Below are 19536 nucleotides of genomic sequence, written 5' to 3' on the forward strand. Positions count from 1 at the left end.
CATAGATGGTTAATTAAATCTTAAAAATAAGATGAGCGATGTATAAAATGTAGTGCTAAACAAATAAAGACGTTTACTTTAATCAGCACAACACTATGTAGGCTTATTGAATAACAACATTTCATTTTTGTTTTGATTTTTTTGGTAAACCAAAAAATCCCGAGCGGAAGATGAGGCACTTCTACCGCTAAGTTCTGGTGACACAAACTATTGGAATATCTTTCATTTATCTTTTATTCATTTACGAGAATATTTAGAGAAAATAGTCGGTGGACTTAGTTGCTGAAGAGCCTGACGTCGTCACCACGCGCCTCTGCACATGCCCACAAGTGGGATCCCCTCCACTTCCTTCTCTTCCAGAAGGAGCGTGGTGAAGATGGCGGCGCCGAAGTCAACACCGAGTGATCTCTTCAAATGCGTGTATTCCTTTCTGCTGGAGAACAAGTTCACCAAGGCGGCCCAGCAGTTCCAGAAACAGACTAAAGTGGTAAGCGGGCTACCCTGTGTGGTTGACAACCCGTTGGACGTGCTGTCTGTCTCGTGAAGTTAAGACAGGCTGCACGAGGAGTGCGTTCACGTATAGCTACTTGCGCCGGTGAGGTTAGCACGTGTAACGTTCGGGGCTCGAGCACAAGTTGTGTTTCAGCTGCTGTTTATCCAGCACTAATTAATGTTCCCATTTATTGGACTGTGAACAGGAAATACACAGCGCATTGCAGGGTACTACAACCGATTGTTAAATTCTATGAAGTTAAAAAAAAATTCTGGACTTGCTTTATGTCTCTGTACAGGCTCAACAAGATCAAAATGAAGAAAGCCTCGTGAACATCTACAACTTCTGGGTGAAGTGAGTTGCTTGTTGTCTTTTTCGTTCCTCTCTCAATGCTTAAGTTTTTGTAGTTTGTACGAATATCAGTAAACTTTGTGAATATGACCAAGCCTACATTGTGGATCGTTTCTTTCCTATCAAATGCTGTCAATGCTAACACTGTTGGCTATCGTTATAGCCTTAAGCAGACTTCACACTGTTTTGAACTGTAAAGCCAATACGTGCACTGTCGTCCGTGGCAGCAGATCAGTGTTTGAACTGGTGACATTATCAGGTATTTGTACAAACACTTGATCTGCAAACCCTAAACAGAATGTCCTCAAATCCAATTAAAATGTACTTTAATAGCCCATCTAACCTCTGGCCTTTTCACAGCAGTTGACAACTGTTGTCATCGTTACACTCTGTCTCTAATGTTCGGCTCGTGGAGAGAGCTGGTTTAGGGTAGAATCTACCTTTTTAATTACATTGTCGGTTTTCCTAGGTCTCCTGAAGCCAGGAAACGAAAAGCAACTCAAGATACAAACAGCCCATCTGCCAAGAAAGCAAAAGCCAGCGCAGAGAGCTCCAGCAGCGAAGAGTCGAGCAGCGACGATGAGGAAGCTGTTGCAAAACCAACCAAGGCAGCCCCTGCAGGTAGCAGCTATATATTTGACAGTGTGAGGTGATGCATCTGGTTGAATTCTGACAGTTATGTGCCACTCCGAAACCTTATAAGCACTATCAGATTACATTTCTCTTTAATATTTGTTATAGCAGCCAAGGTGGTGCCTGCTAAAGCAGCAGTAGCTGCCAAAGCTGCATCCAGCAGCAGTGAAGACTCCAGTGACTCTGAGGAGGAGAAAGCACCTGCAAAGGCTCCTGTAAAGGTAGGAAGACACTTCAAATTAGAGATTAATTCCAGATCTAGTCATTGTTGGTATGTTTGTGATGTTAATGCCCTTATTAAAAATAAGTTTCTGCATGTAGGCTCCTGTGAAGCCGCCTGCTGCGAGGAAGAAAGACAGCAGCTCTAGCAGTGAGGAGTCAGATTCTGAGGATGAGCAGCCCGCCAAAGCCCCTGCATCAAGTGAGTTTATGGCCAGAAGTCATTAGCAACTCTTTCATTTTGAACTAAAATTGAGTTGATGATGAAAATGGATTTTATTTAATTTACCTGTGTTACCTCCTAATAATAGAACCCAAGGCAGGTGCAGCCACAGCACCCAAACCAGCGGTTCCTGCTAAAGGTGCAGCGCAGAAGAAGCAGGAGAGCAGCAGTGAGGATAGTTCCTCAGATTCTGAAGATGAAGAAACAGCCAAGGTAGCTTAACAATCGGGCCATATCATAATATTATTACATGTTCTTTCATCTTTATTCTACAGGTTAGAATAATAAGAACAATTGTGCTCAGTAAATGTGTACAGCAGACTAACCGTTTACTTCTCATGTTCTGATAGGCTCCAGTCAAACTGGCTCCAGTCAAACCTGCCCCAGTAAAGACTGCTGCAGCTGCTGCTGAATCAAGCAGTGAAGACTCTTCATCTGAAGATGAGGCTCCGCCTAGCAAAAAACCCAAAGCAGGTGTGTTTTTATTCCCACCTCGACTCTTCTGTTTGTTGTTGTTTCCATTCACTCTACACTAACATTCTGATAATGAACGTCAGGGGAGGTTCGATAGCATTTTCAGTGAGTTAAATGACATTCAAGACCACAGCTTTCGTTTGTTTTTAACATGTTAAGATATTGTGTAATTGTGCTGAAACACTGTGGTGTATGTTATGATGCTGATCAGTTTCCTTTGTGTTGGTAGGAGCATACAGCGCAGTCCCACCTCCTGCTTCAGTCCAGAAAGCTGCGGCTGCACCAGCAGCCAGCAAGGCCGAGGACAGCGACTCTTCAGACAGTAGTGACGATAGTGATGAGGAAGAAGAGAAGAAAGTAGCTGGTAAGAGGTGGCCACCTTTTCTCAACTTAAAGTGTCAGTGTTTTTAATGTCATGTCTAACAGCACTGTAATCCTTACAGCGAAACCTGCACCAGTAAAGACCACTGCTGCCAAACCTGGTATTTCCAAACCTGCTGCGAAGAAGCAGAAATCCAGCTCTGAGAGCTCAGGTAACAATCAGAATCCCATTCACTCATTTTGTAGTCAGTATGATCCAATGCCAAACGTGAGACAGATGTTTTTCTTCATGCGCATGTTTCCAGATTCGAGTTCAGATGATGAGGAGGCAAAGCAGCCTGCAGCCAAAGTCACCCCAGCTAAAGCAGCCCCGGTCAAACCTGCCCCTGCCAAGGGTGCACCTGCTAAAGACTCAGACTCAGACTCATCAAGTTCAGAGGACGAAGAGGAGGTGAAGAAACCTGCAGCGAAGGTGACTCCCGCTAAGGCTGCTCCGGCTAAACCTGTTGCAGCTAAAGTTCCGCCTGCTAAAGAAGACTCCTCCTCAGAGGAGGATTCCAGTTCAGAGGAGGAGGAGGAGAAGCCAAAGAAGCCCGCAGCTAAACCTGCACCTGCCAAGACCACCCCAGCTAAAAAAGATGACTCCTCAAGCTCAGGTAAGGTGTACAACATTTTTAGCATGTGAGCTTAGCACTTCTGTAAGAGTGATATATTTCTTGCTAGACCTTGAATTTAATTTATTCCTATAAATCCTGATGTATGTTCTTCCAGTTTGTGAGTTTCATCATTCAGTCAGTTAATGCTTTATCTCATATTCAGTTTCCAGTTTATTAGGGACACCTAAAACTAATTCAGTCTAATAAAACAATCCTGCAAGACATTCTACCCTCATAAAAGATATAATGTTCAGTCATTGTTTAAACCGAGGTTGAGGTTGATTCAACTTAAACATCATTTTGGACCATATGGTTGAGCTGTTAGTGTTAAACTGTATTGCATAACAAAATGCAATTCAACAGCACCACAAATTGCATTTGAAGGAACATCTCTGAACATTAGAGGCTTCATGATGGTAGGATATATTGCAGGACGAGGTATACTGAACAAACTGGTAACTGAGTGTACATTCATGTGTCTCCCTGCAAAAAGTACATGTCATTTGTTTTTCATCCCAGATTCAGAGAGCAGCTCTGAAGATGAGGCTCCAGCAAAACCTGCCACCAAAACTGCAGTCAAACCTACTCCTGCTGCTGCTTCGAAACTCCCAGCCAAGGCAGCAGAGAGCAGCTCTGAGTCAGACTCCTCCTCTGAGGAGGACGAACCAGTAAAAGCTAAGCCAGTGTCTAAACAGGCTGCCCCGGCTTCAAAGCCTCCTGCTGCAGCAGAGAGCAGCTCAGACTCCGACTCCTCCTCTGAGGATGAGGAAGAACCAGCTAAAGCTAAACCAGCTACCCCAGCTTCAAAGCCTGCTACTCCTGCATCAAAGCCTGCTACTCCTGCATCAAAGCCTGCTACCCCTGTTGCAAAGCGTCCCGCAGCAGCGGAGAGCAGCTCAGATTCTGACTCCTCTTCTGAAGATGAAGAAGAACCAGTCAAGACTAAACCTGCAGCAAGTAAACCAGCTACACCAGCCTCAAAACCTGCTACTCCTGCAGCAAAGCCTGCTGCTGCAGCAGAGAGCAGTTCTGACTCTGACTCCTCCTCAGAGGATGAGGAAGAACCTGTGAAAGCAAAGCAAGCAGCAGCACCTAAACCAGCTACCACACCTACAAAACCCGCAGCAAAGCCCAAGCCAGCAGCGGACAGCAGCTCTGACAGCGACAGCTCGGATTCTGAAAATGAGGCAGCCAAACCTGCAGTCAAGAAACAAGCTCCAGCAGCAGTGGCCAAGAAATCTGCCCCTGCTGTCAGCAAGCCCCCTGCAGACCCCAGCGATGACAGTTCTAGTGATGAGGAGGAGCCCAAGAAGGCAGTGGCGGTACCCAAGCCTGCAGCTGCAGCTCCAACAAAAAAGGCTGAGGAGAGCAGCTCAGACTCCTCGGACAGCTCTGATTCAGAGACGGAGACCAAGCCCACCCCTGCTAAGCCTGTGGTCACCAACGGCAAGGCAGCCACCCCAGCAGCTAAGGCTCCATCAAAGCCAGCAGAGTCCTCATCCAGTGACAGCAGCTCTGAAGAGGAAGAGGAGCCTAATAAAAGTAGTGTAAAACCTGCAACGCCTGCTGCAACAGCCAAGACAGCCCCAGCAGCTAAAGCTAAAGAGAGCAGCAGCAGCAGCAGCAGCTCCTCAGACAGTTCATCAGATGAAGAGGAAGCACCAAAAAAAGCGGCCACAGCGCCCACCACCCCCGCAACAAATGGTGAGTTGTGTAACTTAATGCATCTTAGGTTGATAGAGCACTTATAGCAGTCACTGTTACACAACTATTCTAGTATGAGCACAAGTAACTCTTTTTTTTCCACCTTTGTTGATCTTTCAGGTACCAATGGAAAGACAAATAGAGATGAAGAATCATCGGAAAGTGATGAGGAAGAGACAGAAGTCAAGACACCAAAAAATAAGAAAGCAACAACCACACCACAAACATTTCCTAAAGCCAACAAGAAGGTAAGACCTGGTCTTAATCCCGAGTTGCCAGGGAGTGTTGTGTTGTTTCTAAAGCAATTTCAGTCAGATGTCATACTGATGGCTGCTAGATAAAGAGCCATAATCTGATGGAAAGAACTTCTCTTTCAGTCTTCCAACGTACCCTTCCGTAGAATAAAAGAGGAAGAAGTAGCCGTCGATCCCCGTCTTGCAGACAACTCTTTTGACGCAAAGGTGAGTTCAGTGACCGCTGTGAGCATTCCTGCAGCGGCACCACACACTAAGATTGCTGGGGTTGATCGAATATTTAATAACGGGTTAATTTGTCTTTGCTATTCCAGCATGGAGCCATGGGGGACTGGGGCCAGAAAGCTAACGATGTGCTCAGGTTCACAAAAGGCAAATCATTCCGCCATGAAAAGACAAAGAAGAAGAGGGGAAGCTACCGCGGTGGAGCCATCTCCACCTCAGTTAACTCCATTAAGTTTGACAGTGACTGAGGACCTTACTGCCACCTGGACTGCGCTTTAGTTGTGTGATCAGGCCTATCAGTTCTCTGCTTCTTCCCCCTGCAAACAGTCCCTCCATCATCACCAACCAACTGCAGCAGCAGCAGCAGCAGCAGCACACTGACAGAGGAATGGGACCCATAGAGTTGATCTGGCACTTGCAATTAGTTAGTTACCCTTCGTTTTGTAATGGAGACCATTTATTTGATCCCTGATCTGAAGCAGTGTGTGGAGCTGCAGGTGAGACATGTTCCAGCTGTGACTTCAGACAGGTTGACATCCATGTGACATTACCACTTATAGCCACTAGGTGGCTGCAGGCCACCTGTAATGTTAAACAGCCAACATGTGCCCCCCCCCCCCCCCAAATTTTGTTTTACTTTACCTGTACTTTATCCTCAAATGTCTTGTCAATCTTTGTGAGACCTTGTTCATTTATCCGTGTATTAATGACAGCCACACCTCCCGACAGGTTCTTTATGTTAAAAGGCTGGCGTTTTTGTTTTTTTCTTTTTAGTAATCACATGGAGTCTGTTTGTTAGTCAATTTTTATTTGGCCACATTTGAATGTGGAAAGGGTGTGTGCTGGGTTTTTGTCCTTACATAACATGAACATTTGGAGAGTAAAACTGAGTTTTATACTGTGTATTTATTAAGTTTTATTCCATTTCATCCTTTAGGACCTTTCAAGCCATCTCAAGTTATTCTTGATCCATTTTGCATTGAACCTATTGTTTCCTCTAATGTCATGATACCCTGTCAAATCCTCCCTGACCTCTTCATCAGTGGTATGGAATTTATTATTCACAAACATAACTGAGAGCCATGCTTGTTTCAATTGTTTGAATTTACTGTACATGCTTTTGAGTACCTCTTATTTTTTATTGTTAATTCTTGTAGTGGTAATTAAAGACCTAACAGATTAAATGTTGGTGTGACTGGAATAATCACTTTGAGACTTGTTTCCCTACAAATTGATTTGTCTAATTTGTCATCTGTTAGAGCAGAGGCAGTTTCCAACTGAGCCGTGTTCACTTGGTTGACAGTGTTACATACACAGAAGTGGGGAGGAAGTCATTGTTTTTAGTAGGCATACACAATTACAAGCTGTTTAGTCCATCTGTTGTGACAAACATGCCTACTGTCATTAGCTCTGTTATAAAGTAATAGTGCAGGAAAGAGCTCATATCCATTGTGTATCTTTTTTTTAAAGTATGACACTGACTATAGAACCCTGATTCCAAAAAGGCTGGGACACTAACGTAAATAAACAGAATTTAGTCATGTGCAAAGGAACTGTGTTTACTGACAGTGGGTTTACAAAGTGTCCCTGAGCCCATGTAGTATCATCCTTTATGCAATCATGTGTTCACAAAGTGGTGAACCTCACTTGTGTGCAACTGAGCCTTTCCAGGATGCTCCTTTCATACCCAATCATGATACTATCACCTGTTACCAATCAACCTGTTTACCTGTGGAATGATCCAAACAGGTGTTTTTGGAGCGTTCCACTACTTTCCCAGTCTTTTGTTGCTCCTGTCCCAACTTGTTTGAAACGTGTTGCTGCATCAAATCCAGAATAAGCAGATATTTACAAAAATCAATGAAGTTGATGACATTAACATATATTGTCTTTATACTGTTTTCAATTGAGTACATGTACAAAAGTGAGAAAATGATCACGTTCTGTTTTATGTTTTACACGGCATCCAAACATCCAAGCCAAATTTTCATTCAAACCACTAGATGGCAGTCAGGTACCTCTGCTCCAGGACTGACCCTCAGTTGTAATTGAGAAACTGGTAGTACAGTATGTGAACTGACATTTACTAACACTCTGCCCATTGTGATGTTCTGTTCTACAATAAACAAGGGCCTGTCAGGGGTTGCAGGTAGAGCAGTAATGGCAACTCATTTTAAAAGGATCCTCAGCCAATCTAGCATTGCACTTCTATATAATTGGGAGATTTGACAAGACAAATTAAAAACAGAATGGTCAAAGTGAAGCAGAAGCTGAGATATGGGTCAAATCTCAAAATTTTGCTTCAGTTCGACATCAGTGATGACTCAGCAATGCTTCCCACTAAACCTGCCAGTCCAACCAGCTTTGCCTGGGGGATATTTAGTCCTGGATGTCTCCGAACGTTTTACAGCACGACAGAGCCAAATGTGAAATAATTTAACTGTCGTAAATGTACACAAAAAATATTAGACTGATAGACTGTGGACAGACACGCACACGGTCCCATGCACACATGCATACACACACACACGACCAAATGCATGATCCATTCAAGTTTACGCCTGGCTGCAGATAATAAGGTTTATCATTTTTACATGACAGATGGCACATAACACGTAGCATAATCAAGCATACACTTACTGCATTCACCGCACAGAAAATGCTTAATTTATATGCACACTTAACGAGCAGCATATGCACTGTCCATACAATTTATGTATCTATACACTGAGGAAATGCTGTGCACATTTCTGCCTGCAGCTGTTTACTCAGGAGGGAGGTCTGCAGGTCTCCAAACATGACCTGTCTGCTATAAAGTTTGCTTTCAGGCTTTATATTAATGCCTCTTTATGAGTGCAGCTTTATATGCAGCCCTGCTACAATTCAACAATAACTTAACTGCAAATTAATTTGCTGTACAGTCTAGATTAACCTTTTATGGGGGCAAAAAATTGTTGCTGTGCCCCACTGACCCCCCACTGTCCACTCTCTGCACAATGTGTATGTACTCTCGCCTCAAAGTTCCCATTAAGTCCAGTCCTCCTTTGCTGGGGCAATGCCATTTGTGTTGTGTTTGTAGCAATGTGATTAAGTAGAACATAATTGGGAATATCCAGCATATGAGCATGATATTAACAAATAATCAAGGTCTTAAAATTAGATGTAGACTCTTGTGACATGTTTACAGAATTAGCTAATGATGTGTATATGTGCATCATTTCATAGATGTGCACATGTGTAAAAGTTTAGCAAGTCCCATACAGAGTTTGTCTGAGAAACATGCACATGACCCTGCCCAGGGGTGAACCACCACAGACCATAGCACACAGAAATCTGCCTTACTCCAAGCACCGTCCTAGATCATGCAATATAATCTAAAAATGCATGAATGCGTAGAGCTTTGAGGATGTCGGGCTATGGGCTACGACCTCAGTCCTATGTGGTGCTCCGGTGTCCACAGATTAGCAGCATCTGGGTCTGCTTTGATGCATTTTTAGAAACAGAAAGATCACCTCACTGCACGTTTCAACCTGCCCACTGGCTCCAAGGCCCAGCGGCGCCTCTATTTGACAAAGCTGGTCTGAGTGAAAACCTCAGGAAGAATTGTTGGTGGATGTGAAACAGGTGGACATTGATGAATGTCTCATATACCCTCCCCTCATCCACTGACACACACACACAGTATAATGCACAATTTGATGGAAAGTATTATTGGGCGAGTATGGTTATTTGGTTGGATGACTAATAGATTGCATTTTCATCATGGTTAATACTTTAATCTTTGACAATAAATGTTTGAAACTACATTCCTTGTTTAATTTTTCTCCTCTTGTCACAACTCTTCTTACGTTTAATTCCTTCATCTCCCCTCTTTACAAAAATAGTTAACAAGAAACAGTTAAAATGGAAAAAGAATAAAGGTGACTCGATGAATTATTCATCTGTATCATTCTGTTAATGACATGTAGTAAATTAATATTTACCTTTACTCTCCTCGTCTCCTCTCCTCCTCTCCTCCTCTCCTCCTCTCTAAAAAGCAAAAGGCAGAAAAAATGGAATAACATTTTAAAACTCTAAATAACTGAAAGTCATGAAATGAGCAAATAACATTAAGTACATTCATATTTACTTTGAACATGAGAAGTCAAAACTTGTTATTGCCCTCCCACCTCCTCTCCTCTCCTTTCTGTAACATTTTCAACCGCATGTTAATACCAAATAAATTCAGAATCTACTTATGAAAACAAAACAAAATTATACCTGCAATAGATTTTTGAATACCTTTGGTGTCAGAAATGTTAATGACCTGATCTTTCCCTTACAAAATAAACATCAGGTGACATTCAGATGACTTTTTTAAAATAATAAATGAAAAAATGGAATATTAGGGTGCATTGAGTTCATGATGGACATCTGTCATGTCATCATATTATACTATCAGAGAGACGGAGCCACATTTACATTTTAGTATGTTGGTACATCTCATTTGTATATTTTATTGTTTCTATTTAATATACATTTTAGTATATTTCAGCGGCTGTCAGTACATTTCACTTGTATATTTTATTCTGTTGGTACATTTCACTGGTATATTTTATTCTGTTGGTACATTTCACTGGTATATTTTATTGTTTATTGTTTAGTATATTTCTATTGTCTTAGTATATTTTCATTTCTGGTATATTTTAAATTGCATTTACAATTTTTTTTACTGCATGTTGGTTTATTTTATTCTAGTATCTTTATTTTATAATCTTTCTTATCCTTTCTTATTGTTTCTGAAATGGGGGTTGCAATGCAAATTTCATTGACGTGTCATGCTCAATGACAATAAAGAAATCTTGAAATGTCAAAGCCCCACACATCATTTGCCCTGTGAATTTAAGTTGAATTATTCCTGTACGGTATGTTATTTCTAACATTAAGGAAGAATTAGCTAGCTAACAATGAAACAAACCAAGACATCATCTTTTGTATTCCTGGCTCCTGGTGCCCTCATGTTCGGTAAAACATGACATGACCTGTGGTAGGTAAGACATGACAAAGTGCCCTCTAAGATGCCCCTCCAGTGTAGAATATGTGATAAAATGTCCTCTCAGATGCCTCTCCAGTGGAGAAAATGTGATAATGTGCCCTCCAGGGTGCCCCACCAGAGTAGAAAATGTAATAAAATGCCCTCTCGGGTACCCTTCCAGTGGAGAAAATGTGGTAAAAGTGCCCTCCAGGGTGCGCCTCCAGTGGAGAAAATGTGATACAAAATTAGTTGGCCTCCCAAAATGGGTAAAAAGTTTATAGCCCCCTGTCTGTTTTCATAACAGTCATACTTTAAATCTGAGTCACATAATAAAACAATTGTAACCTTTACCAGGAGTTCGAGCATAACCACCTGTGTGCCATCACTTAAAGCCGGTGCCCTTTTTAGTTTTCTTTCACCCCTGCAGCTCAAACAGGCGGAGTCGGCCACTACAGGGCCCCCTACTACAGGTAGCTTAGCTTAGCATAGCTTCAAGCAGGGACCCGAGAGCCACTTCAGAGCTGTTACCGGGCAGTCTTTCAGCGCAGATGGGACTGTTGTTGAGAGATCAGTGCAGTTGGAGGTTGTGTTGCATGGCAGTGTGCTGGAATCTACGAGAACATTAACATTTGTTATCATTGAATAATTGTTAAAGTCAACGATCAGGCAAACATTTCCAGCATTCACTGGTTTCATTTGCTGCTTTTCTGTTTTAAATCACTGAACATTGCTTTTCTTTAGCTTTTGGACTGTTGGTTGGAAATAACATGCAACTTGGACACATTTTGCACAATTTACTATGTTTATGACACTCTATATAGTGAGCAATTCAGATAATCAGCAAAAAGTTAACAGATTAGTTGACCATGAATATTACTGTTAGTTGGCTTAACTCCAATTTAAGTCATTTAGAATTTTTCTGAGAAACTAAGGCCTTGGATGTTATAGGTTCAGAAAATTCTCAAACATCTTAATGTTAACCATTTAAAACCACCACTTGATTAGTTTAAAAACAAATGCATGCTCTTCTCTCTCTTTTTGTGATGCTCGGTTTTCACAAGTTTTCACATCATTTTAGGTTCCATGTGATTGTTGATGCCAGACTTGAAGTCGGGAAAGAACACAGCTGAGGAATACTGATGAGAGGCCCTGAAACCTAATCTCCTGCCTAGCAATCACTCCCGAGTAGCACTTCCGTCTGTCAGTCACAATGAGTGCGAGAGCGGGCCAGCTCGTTTGAGGCCAATGCAGCAGCGTGTGCCCGAATGGGCAGCGGAGGCTGAGGACTGCCCGTCCTGTCCATTTCAATTAGACGAAGCTGCTGACTGCTCTCGCACACACACACACACATTAGCATCTTTTTCTTCCTCTGGCACACACTCAAGAGTCGCTGCATACAATCAGCTGTGAACGTTTGCCCAAAAATGTTACACCCAATTCTCAATCAGCTTTACATTATTCAAAACATCTTTAATAGAGCATTTCTTTTAACATATATAAAGTGTTTCAGTGAGCAGTAATAATTAGGATACACACTCTGAACAGTACATTGTAGAGCAAGACAAGCATGATTGATCTTTTCTGGAAACAGAATGCTAGGCGTGAAGACGCAGCTTGTGCTAGCAGACTGAATGAAGAGGTGCTAACAAGATTACAGCCTTCTGCTCTTTGCCCGAAAGAAATACCTAAGAGCCTGTTGTCGGCACGGAGCAGACATACTGCGGCATTTATACAGCTGTACAATGTGTTTAATATGAATACAAAAGTGTTGCTTTTTAGCGTTTGACCACAGGTCACACACTCACCTGCTGACCCCGCATTCCTCTGTTGAATATGGCAAAAATAAACATACAAACTTTGTATATTTTAAGATATACAAATAGCCCCGATGCCTTGCACAGGCAAGCTAGAGAAGCCTTTCAGGACACACTGTGTTGCATCAGCATGCTTCAGTCACTATATTGATAGTTTGAACTACAGCAACATGCGTTAATGATTGATGATGCCCCTCAGCGCTGCAGTCCTAGTGACTTTGTTGCATTAATTGTCTATTTAAATTCTCGACACCTGTTGAAGGAGAGTGTCTTTGACGCTACAGGTGTTGTTGCTTTATTCAAACGCTGTCTTTTCTCTCCCGCTCACACGTTGCCTCCCGCCTCTATTGTGCCTTTGGTGTGGCGAAGTCCCAGGCAGTATCCTGGGCACACTTCCACATGGCGCGCACCAGCCGAGTGAAGCCCATGTCCTTGGGTTTCTCCAGCCCACGCATCAGCCGCTGCTTCATAATGGCTATGAACTCTTTATTACTCAGCTCGCCGTTCCCTGAGGAAGACAGTCAGACGGAGGGAGAGGAGGCAGGAGAGAGGGGCGATGGACAGGGGAGAGATGATGAAATAGTGGAGGAAGAGTAAGTAAGAGCAGGAGAAGACTTGTGTTTGTGAAGAGTTCCACCTTTCAGAGGAGGCATTGTTTCCTTTGCATAAATATCTGCAGAGAAGAGCGATGATGAGCCAGCCAGGCACTTACCGTCACAGTCGAACAGAGCGAACACCACGTCGCACACGTGATCTGACAGCTCCACTTTGGCCACGGTGCGGGCCACCTGCTTCATGGTAGCTGAGAAACAGAGGGAGGGAAGCACAGATAGAGAGAGTCATCATTTGTGGGATAGAGTATTAGAGGTGTGAGTCACACGAGCAAGCTCATAAATGGCCCATGTGGAGGACACTGTGTGCGAGCCAAACTGCTCACGATCAATGGCAGGCAGGGCTCCCATTCACCAGGGAGACTCTTATCTGACAGACATTAGAAAGAGAAAGAAGGGGCTGAGGGGCTGAGACCGAGGACATCCAGCTGACAATGAGACTGACTGAGAGGTGTGAGAAGACGGAAGGTGGGAGGGGATGGGGGTGTTGAGAGTAAGAGAGGGGAGAAGAGACAGGGACTGGGGAGAGGAACAAAGAAAAAAAATGAATAGATGATAAAATGATTGAAAAACTGCATAGTCTCAACAAGACTGATTGATTATCAGACTTCAAAGGGCTAAGATGTGGAGGAGCAAAGAGAATCAGAGGAGTATGAGAAAGAGGAGACGGCTGGGATGAGAAGAACAACGACTGACCAAATCTCCCTCCAGAACAGCTGAATCACTCCACCAAGAATCCCATTAGTGGCCTTCTTGCCTACCTTTAAGAAAGACAATGTGCGGTTCCAGATAACACACCCACATATGAGAAACTGTACTAAAAGGTGTGAAAACAGCGGACTTGAGAGTGAGACGAGAAAGATGAAAAAGAGGCAAAAAGATGGAAAAGACAAGAGAGAAAAATGAGAGCTTTAGGTTTGAAGTGTAGGAAGACGGGTTCGCTGTGACAACGCAGATAATTTGTGGACGTATGCCTGGCAGCTCTCAACGAACCCACAGCAGAACCCCTCCACAACATGCTCACACACACACACACACACACACCCAGGCTTGTTAGGCTTTTGGTGTAGACGTGCAGCTGAAACCATACGCTGGAAACAAGCACCTAAGGGTCGACCTTACGCTCCCTTGAAGCAGCTGCTGTTTCATCGGTGAATCAGAACTAATGGATGTGCTGTCAGAAAACATACGGAGGCCTACTGAAGGGCCGAATCCCTGCCATAAATAAAGAAAACATCGACTCATCAAGCAAGTGCCATGTTATAAAAGCTACAGGTCCTCACTGCCTGTGCTGCTCTCACATTCAATTGACTTTGATTGCTGCAGTCCGACAGGCGAATGAATTCAGTAAAAAATGAATGTTGACAAAGATAAATGACACAATACTAATTTAAAGACTGATGGGACACTTACTAATTTGTCTTTTTGAATAACCATTCTTCACGGGTGAGAATGCAGGGTCAAACACACTCAACTATCTGTCTGATATCATAATCCTTAACATTTTCATGAACCCAATTCATGACACTATTTATGATCTGAGGTCAGTGTTCTTTCTCTTAACACTTTGTCAGCGCTGTATTCATTACTGCTAATGCAAATGGAGCATCCGACTGCAGCCGTCTCACATGAAAACTGTTCAACTGGCGAAACAGGAGGTGGCTTTTATTGTAACGAAAATATTTACGTTACAGTTTTAACATCTTGCTTTAGGGTGCTTAGCTTGTGCTGGTTAAACTCCACAGTCACCAGCTTACAGTTGACATACAGCCTCCTGGTGCTTAGGAGGGAAAGAGCCACCATGTACTGATAGATCAGCCCAGTCTAAACCCTCCTCTCCCTCCTCGAGTGACGATGCTGACATGTGTCAGCGGGCATCAGAAGCCTGCACTGTCAAGTGGGAAGTGGTCTGTCATGTGTGCATATTCGTGGTTCTTGGATTTAAGAACGCAAGAAGAGGCAGCAGATAAATGGATGGATGGACAAAAAAGATGACAAATGGTTGAGCAAGGACTGGGAGCGAAGCCTGGCAAAAAGGGATGTGGGAAGCAGATCTGGCTGGTTGAGTGTTAACAGCTCTGAAAGGACGAAAGTGGTAAGAGTTAAGACTAAAGGGGAGTAATTAGGAGGAAAGAATGTCAGAAGAAAAGGGCAAATGTGGGCGTACCTTTGTCTATGGAGGCTCCAGCCATGTGGTAGAAGCTCAGGGCTGTGTCAACGTCATTCACGTTCTTTAGGAAAGTGAAGAAATTCTCCACCTCTTCAAAAGTGATGCCCTGTACAAGACAGAAAAACACACACGCACACGCGCGCACACACGCACACACACACACACACACACACACACACACACACACACACACACACACACAAAGAGTCTGGGTGAGACAGCAGCTGACGAATCAGGAACAAATCATTCGTGCAGTTTTACCTGAGCCATTGGAGCAGTGCAATCCTGTGACAAATCAACCAAATATTGTCATGACAAGAGCTGCGACTACACAATGACATTTTGGGAGCAGCTCAGCAGCGTGAAACAAAGTGGGCAGAAGCAGTCGACACACATGGATGCACAGTGTGCCGCGGACGGAAGGGAGAGCAGACGGCCTAAGACACACACGCACATACAAACAGTCGCAGAGACACACAGCTGCCACGCCGCTGATGAGCTCGTTTGCAAAGAAAAGTGAGCAGCTGGTCTCAGGCAGTAAATAAAACTTTTCTCATTTATATTGCGGGTTATGCCAATACTGAGAGACAGAGAGCACGATGGGAAAAGAGAGGGTAAACAGTAAAAGAGGGAAAGAGAGCGAGAGGGAGATGCTTACTGCAGTTCAATTCCTTAGAGAAAAAAAACTCTGGCAGCACCCAGCCTCATTTCTTTTTCCTCATGCCTGGGAGGAACAGTAGCTTCCTGTTTTCAGATTTCTTTTCTCTGATAATCACCACATTTAACCATTAAGCTTGCCTGATCACAGCTCAGTCTGACATCTGTGGTGCTCTAATGTATACCAACAAGCTATTATGTGACGCATTCACTTTAAAAAAAAAAGGAAATGGGAGGTATTTTGCTGCGACACCTCAGGGGATAGGATATGCATGGGCGTAACTTCAGTCAATTGACTGATGGGGCTCATTACAGTCAGACAGAACCAGCATGAAAGCAGGGCTCACATAAAGCACTGGAAATAGGAAAGGAATCGGTATATAGTGAAGTTGGCTTCAAGCCCTCTGCATCATGAATATTTTTACATTTTTCCTCTGTTTGGTGTGTCCCAGTGGAGAAATTTTACTTGCGTACAGTAATGTGGTGGTTGGTTAAAGACTATAAAGGCGAAAGAGAGTCAAAACTCTCTTTATTTTGTACGAAAGTCTGAGGTAAACTAAACTGAAAAAGGAGCCGCTGATTGATATGAGAGGCAACGAGGAGGACAAAACCTGAAACAATCAGAGAGCAGGAGGCTGTTAATTAAGAGAGAGGACTAATTATGCCCTCCTGCTGAGCACTGTTCTGTATTTGATCACTACAAACAGAGATAGTGGACGATAGAAAGTGTTGGTGTTGTCAGGTGGATATTCAGCCTCTGAATGTGCTATCTTCTCCCAGTCGTGTATTATCACCATATCAAGCATCATATATGACCACAGAGTACCATCACTTATTTCAGAGTTGCATGAAAGCAAGAGTAAGAGCACAGAGAGAGAGAGAGAGAGAGAGAGAGAGAGAGAGAGAGAGAGAGAGAGAGAGAGAGAGAGAGAGAGAGAGAGAGAGAGAGAGAGAGAGAGAGAGAGAGAGAGATCTACCTGTGCATCCTTAAACATCTTCTTCAAGCCCTTCTGCATCTGCTTGAGCTTTCGAGACTGGACGCCACTGTAGGCCAGCAGCATGCCCCCAAACTGTCTCTCAGAGATTCTGCCGTTCACAGGATCGTTTCTCTCGAACTGGAGGGGGGAAGGGGGAGGAGAACAGGATGAAGACTGAGAGCTATGCAGAGGGACAAACAAATTAATAGGAGGAGGAGGGCACGGTGAGATGGGAAACAGTAAATACTCTTGTCAGGCTCCAAGTTGAATCATGCTTGGAGCCGGCATGGGTGACATTAAATCTGCATTTTTTTTTTTTTTTTTTTTTTTTTTTACAATGTCCCATTGGAGCATGGCTTAACAGCAGTGGGGCCTTGGCTGTGTCAGGTCAATCCAGTCGATTTATGTCTGAGGCTGTACCGACAGCCACATGGCTCCCCTCCCTCCTTTCTCTCTGAACATACCGACCTCCCAAAATGTTAATTTGTTCTACTTGCGAGAGGCAGCTCATGACTAAGCCAAAATACGCCTGGAGTGAATATTTCCGGGGTGACCTGACCACTCAATGCACCCACAGAGGATCTACCTTTTGTGAGGTGAAGTCACATTAAACCTGCAATAACGGATTTTTTTGACCACTGGAGGCAGTGGAAAGAAGCTGTGAACACAACACCAACATTATTACATCTCTTAACTTGACATGGCAAACGGTGTTTCTGGAAACCTGACGAGTGCAAATCCAATATTCACTCTCTTTCAGCTCTGTTTTAGGTCTCCACCAACTCCTGAGGGAAATATCTGGCTTTAGGGCTCCATTGTGTTCACCAGCGAGTCGCTAACTGTGTCTGTCTGCTGTGTGGTGCTGTCTGTAGCTACTGAAAAACGGCACTGAGAGACGGTGAGAGTGCGCCAAACAGCGAAACAATGAGCTGACACTGGCTATAAAGCTCAGCAAAGCTGTCGTGTTGTTTTCACATGGCCATTTTTTACATTGTTCTAAAAATATTAGTTATTCTGACGTTTCTGTTATTATGCTTGGACATACAGGCTTGATAAAGACAGCTAATTGGTTTTCTTACAAATTGTGCAACCCGGTGAAAATGATATAGCCTGTATATTATGGCTCTGAACCCAGACTGTAATTTCATCTTTACTGGGGAGTTTATCAACAAGAGGTACAATAAGAGTTACAAAAGCAGGAATAAGGGAAGTAAGTGAGAAAAGGAGTTTGGCACCGTTAATAAAACAGCTACAGTTGGTGAAATATGGCCCAGGGTGAGCTGCAGCCTTAGCAAATAAAGAGAGGAGTGCGGGCAAGCACGTGGCAGTATCACTTCAGGAACTGGATGGCCAATGTTAGTGCTAGCCTTATCTGTGCTGCTATGATTTCCCTCTCTTCCTCGTGGTATCATTAAGCCCTGACAGGCAGCGCTTTACTTCTGGCAAACGCTCTGACTTGAGTCCTATTCTTGGAGCTACTGATGACGGCACCCTTTAGGCTTCAGTGTATCAGTTTGGCACTACCCACACTGATTAAATAGATTAGAATAACCATATGCTCAACAACACTGATGAGTTGCTGTTACTGTGGAGGCAGGGGAGGGGGTCTGGTGCCAATCTGAGGAAACTGAGGATGGCTTTTCTACTGAACTGTCACAGTTTTGAGAGAGTGACACTGCTGCTGACAGACAATCAACACAGTGTATTTGTCATCTCCTGTCCGTGTGTTCCTTTGGGTTGTGCATGAAGCTCACTTGTCGGTGCCTCCTTGTGTCTCCCCTGGCTCTTCCTCGTTTTCGGTTTATTTGTTTATTTGCAGGGGGACTAATGTACTTCCTCTGAGTCAAGAAGCTGACAATTTGCATGTGTAGTCTCCGAATGGATGCAGAGGAGACTCAGATTTCAGATTGCAGCAAAGCTGTAACATTCAAATGAATTCACTGATTGTTCACAGTAGTGCAGTGATCCAGTAGATAAATAAATAAAAACAAATAAATAAAACACTCTCTTCCTCCGTTCCTTCCCTTTCCTCTTCCATTACCTCTAGTTTGAGCACATCATGCTGGAGCTTCCTCTGAAACTCCAGAAAGCTGCCGATGGTGAGTTTTCCTTTCAGGTCTTCTCCAAAGAAGTAGGTGGTGAGAGCGGAGCTGCAGCCGGCTGTCTTCAGGGTGTTTCCTGTGGTAGAGCGGTCGCGGTGTCGCATGCCCATACTGGTCTGGGAACGAATGATGCTCTGGACCTAAAGATGTAGAAAGTCACCCAGGATGAGGGTGTAGACTAGGTTTTAGAAGTAGTTCTGACTATTTAATTTGTGGAGTATATGAAGCCACTAAAAGTCTCAGAGAAATAGTTTCAAAACGGTTTAATCAGACAACTACCCACAATAAAAAAAAAAGAGGATTGTGTAAGATTAGCTTGATTTAAAATACAAAGCAATTGGTTGTTTCATATTATATATTACAAAGCAAATAAATCTATCTATGTAAATAATACTGTACATGTAATACTGCATACCATAAACCCCATCAGATGGAGTGGTAGAGACACTGATGTATCAGTGCAGAGCACAGCACTTTTCAGGAGCTACTGTAGATTTTAAAGCACAGTGTAAACGCGTGGGCTGGCTCTTTTAACCTTGTGTCTCCTCTAATGTGCTGATTTTGTGTCTTTTTGTATGTGAGTGCTGCATGCAAGATATAGCAGACGCTACTGATCACAGCCTCACCTGGTCAAACTC

General features: G+C 43.5%; 2 protein-coding genes across 5 annotated transcripts in view; one reads left to right on the forward strand and one right to left on the reverse strand.

Annotated features, from left to right (window-relative positions):
* The first annotated feature begins 319 nt into the window (after window positions 1-319).
* On the forward strand, window positions 320-6975 carry nolc1 (nucleolar and coiled-body phosphoprotein 1). Its single transcript, XM_041947415.1, has 14 exons — window positions 320-487; window positions 792-847; window positions 1314-1465; window positions 1586-1698; window positions 1799-1898; window positions 2008-2132; window positions 2270-2393; window positions 2623-2757; window positions 2837-2926; window positions 3020-3370; window positions 3890-5074; window positions 5195-5322; window positions 5452-5535; window positions 5643-6975. The coding sequence occupies exons 1-14, from the start codon at window positions 320-322 to the stop codon at window positions 5799-5801; spliced, it is 2970 nt and encodes a 989-aa protein (XP_041803349.1). The 3' UTR covers window positions 5802-6975.
* Window positions 6976-11414: 4439 nt separating this feature from the next.
* Window positions 11415-19536, reverse strand: part of micu1 (mitochondrial calcium uptake 1) — a 33059-nt gene continuing 24937 nt past the window's right edge. For 3 of the 4 annotated variants that reach the window (XM_041946981.1, XM_041946980.1, XM_041946979.1), the window contains 6 exons: window positions 19525-19536; window positions 18838-19038; window positions 16797-16934; window positions 15160-15268; window positions 13094-13183; window positions 11415-12889 (listed from right to left, as the gene is read on the reverse strand). The exon at window positions 19525-19536 is cut by the window's right edge and continues 71 nt beyond it. In XM_041946981.1, the coding sequence (XP_041802915.1) occupies window positions 12726-12889; window positions 13094-13183; window positions 15160-15268; window positions 16797-16934; window positions 18838-19038; window positions 19525-19536 (714 nt within the window). In that variant the 3' untranslated portion in view covers window positions 11415-12725. The remainder of the gene's footprint in view (window positions 12890-13093; window positions 13184-15159; window positions 15269-16796; window positions 16935-18837; window positions 19039-19524) is intronic. The other variant, XM_041946982.1, reaches the window with a different exon arrangement.

The sequence above is a fragment of the Chelmon rostratus genome, chromosome 11, assembly GCF_017976325.1.
Source record: "Chelmon rostratus isolate fCheRos1 chromosome 11, fCheRos1.pri, whole genome shotgun sequence".
Lineage (NCBI taxonomy): Eukaryota > Metazoa > Chordata > Actinopteri > Chaetodontiformes > Chaetodontidae > Chelmon > Chelmon rostratus.

Bases quoted from the DNA above. Each gene is read 5' to 3' on its own strand.
- nolc1 (XM_041947415.1), top strand. From the start codon at position 320: ATGCCCACAAGTGGGATCCCCTCCACTTCCTTCTCTTCCAGAAGGAGC. The intron at 488-791 runs GTAAGCGGGCTA...GTCTCTGTACAG, and splicing joins TCCAGAAACAGACTAAAGTG to GCTCAACAAGATCAAAATGA. The intron at 2,133-2,269 runs GTAGCTTAACAA...ATGTTCTGATAG, and splicing joins AAGATGAAGAAACAGCCAAG to GCTCCAGTCAAACTGGCTCC.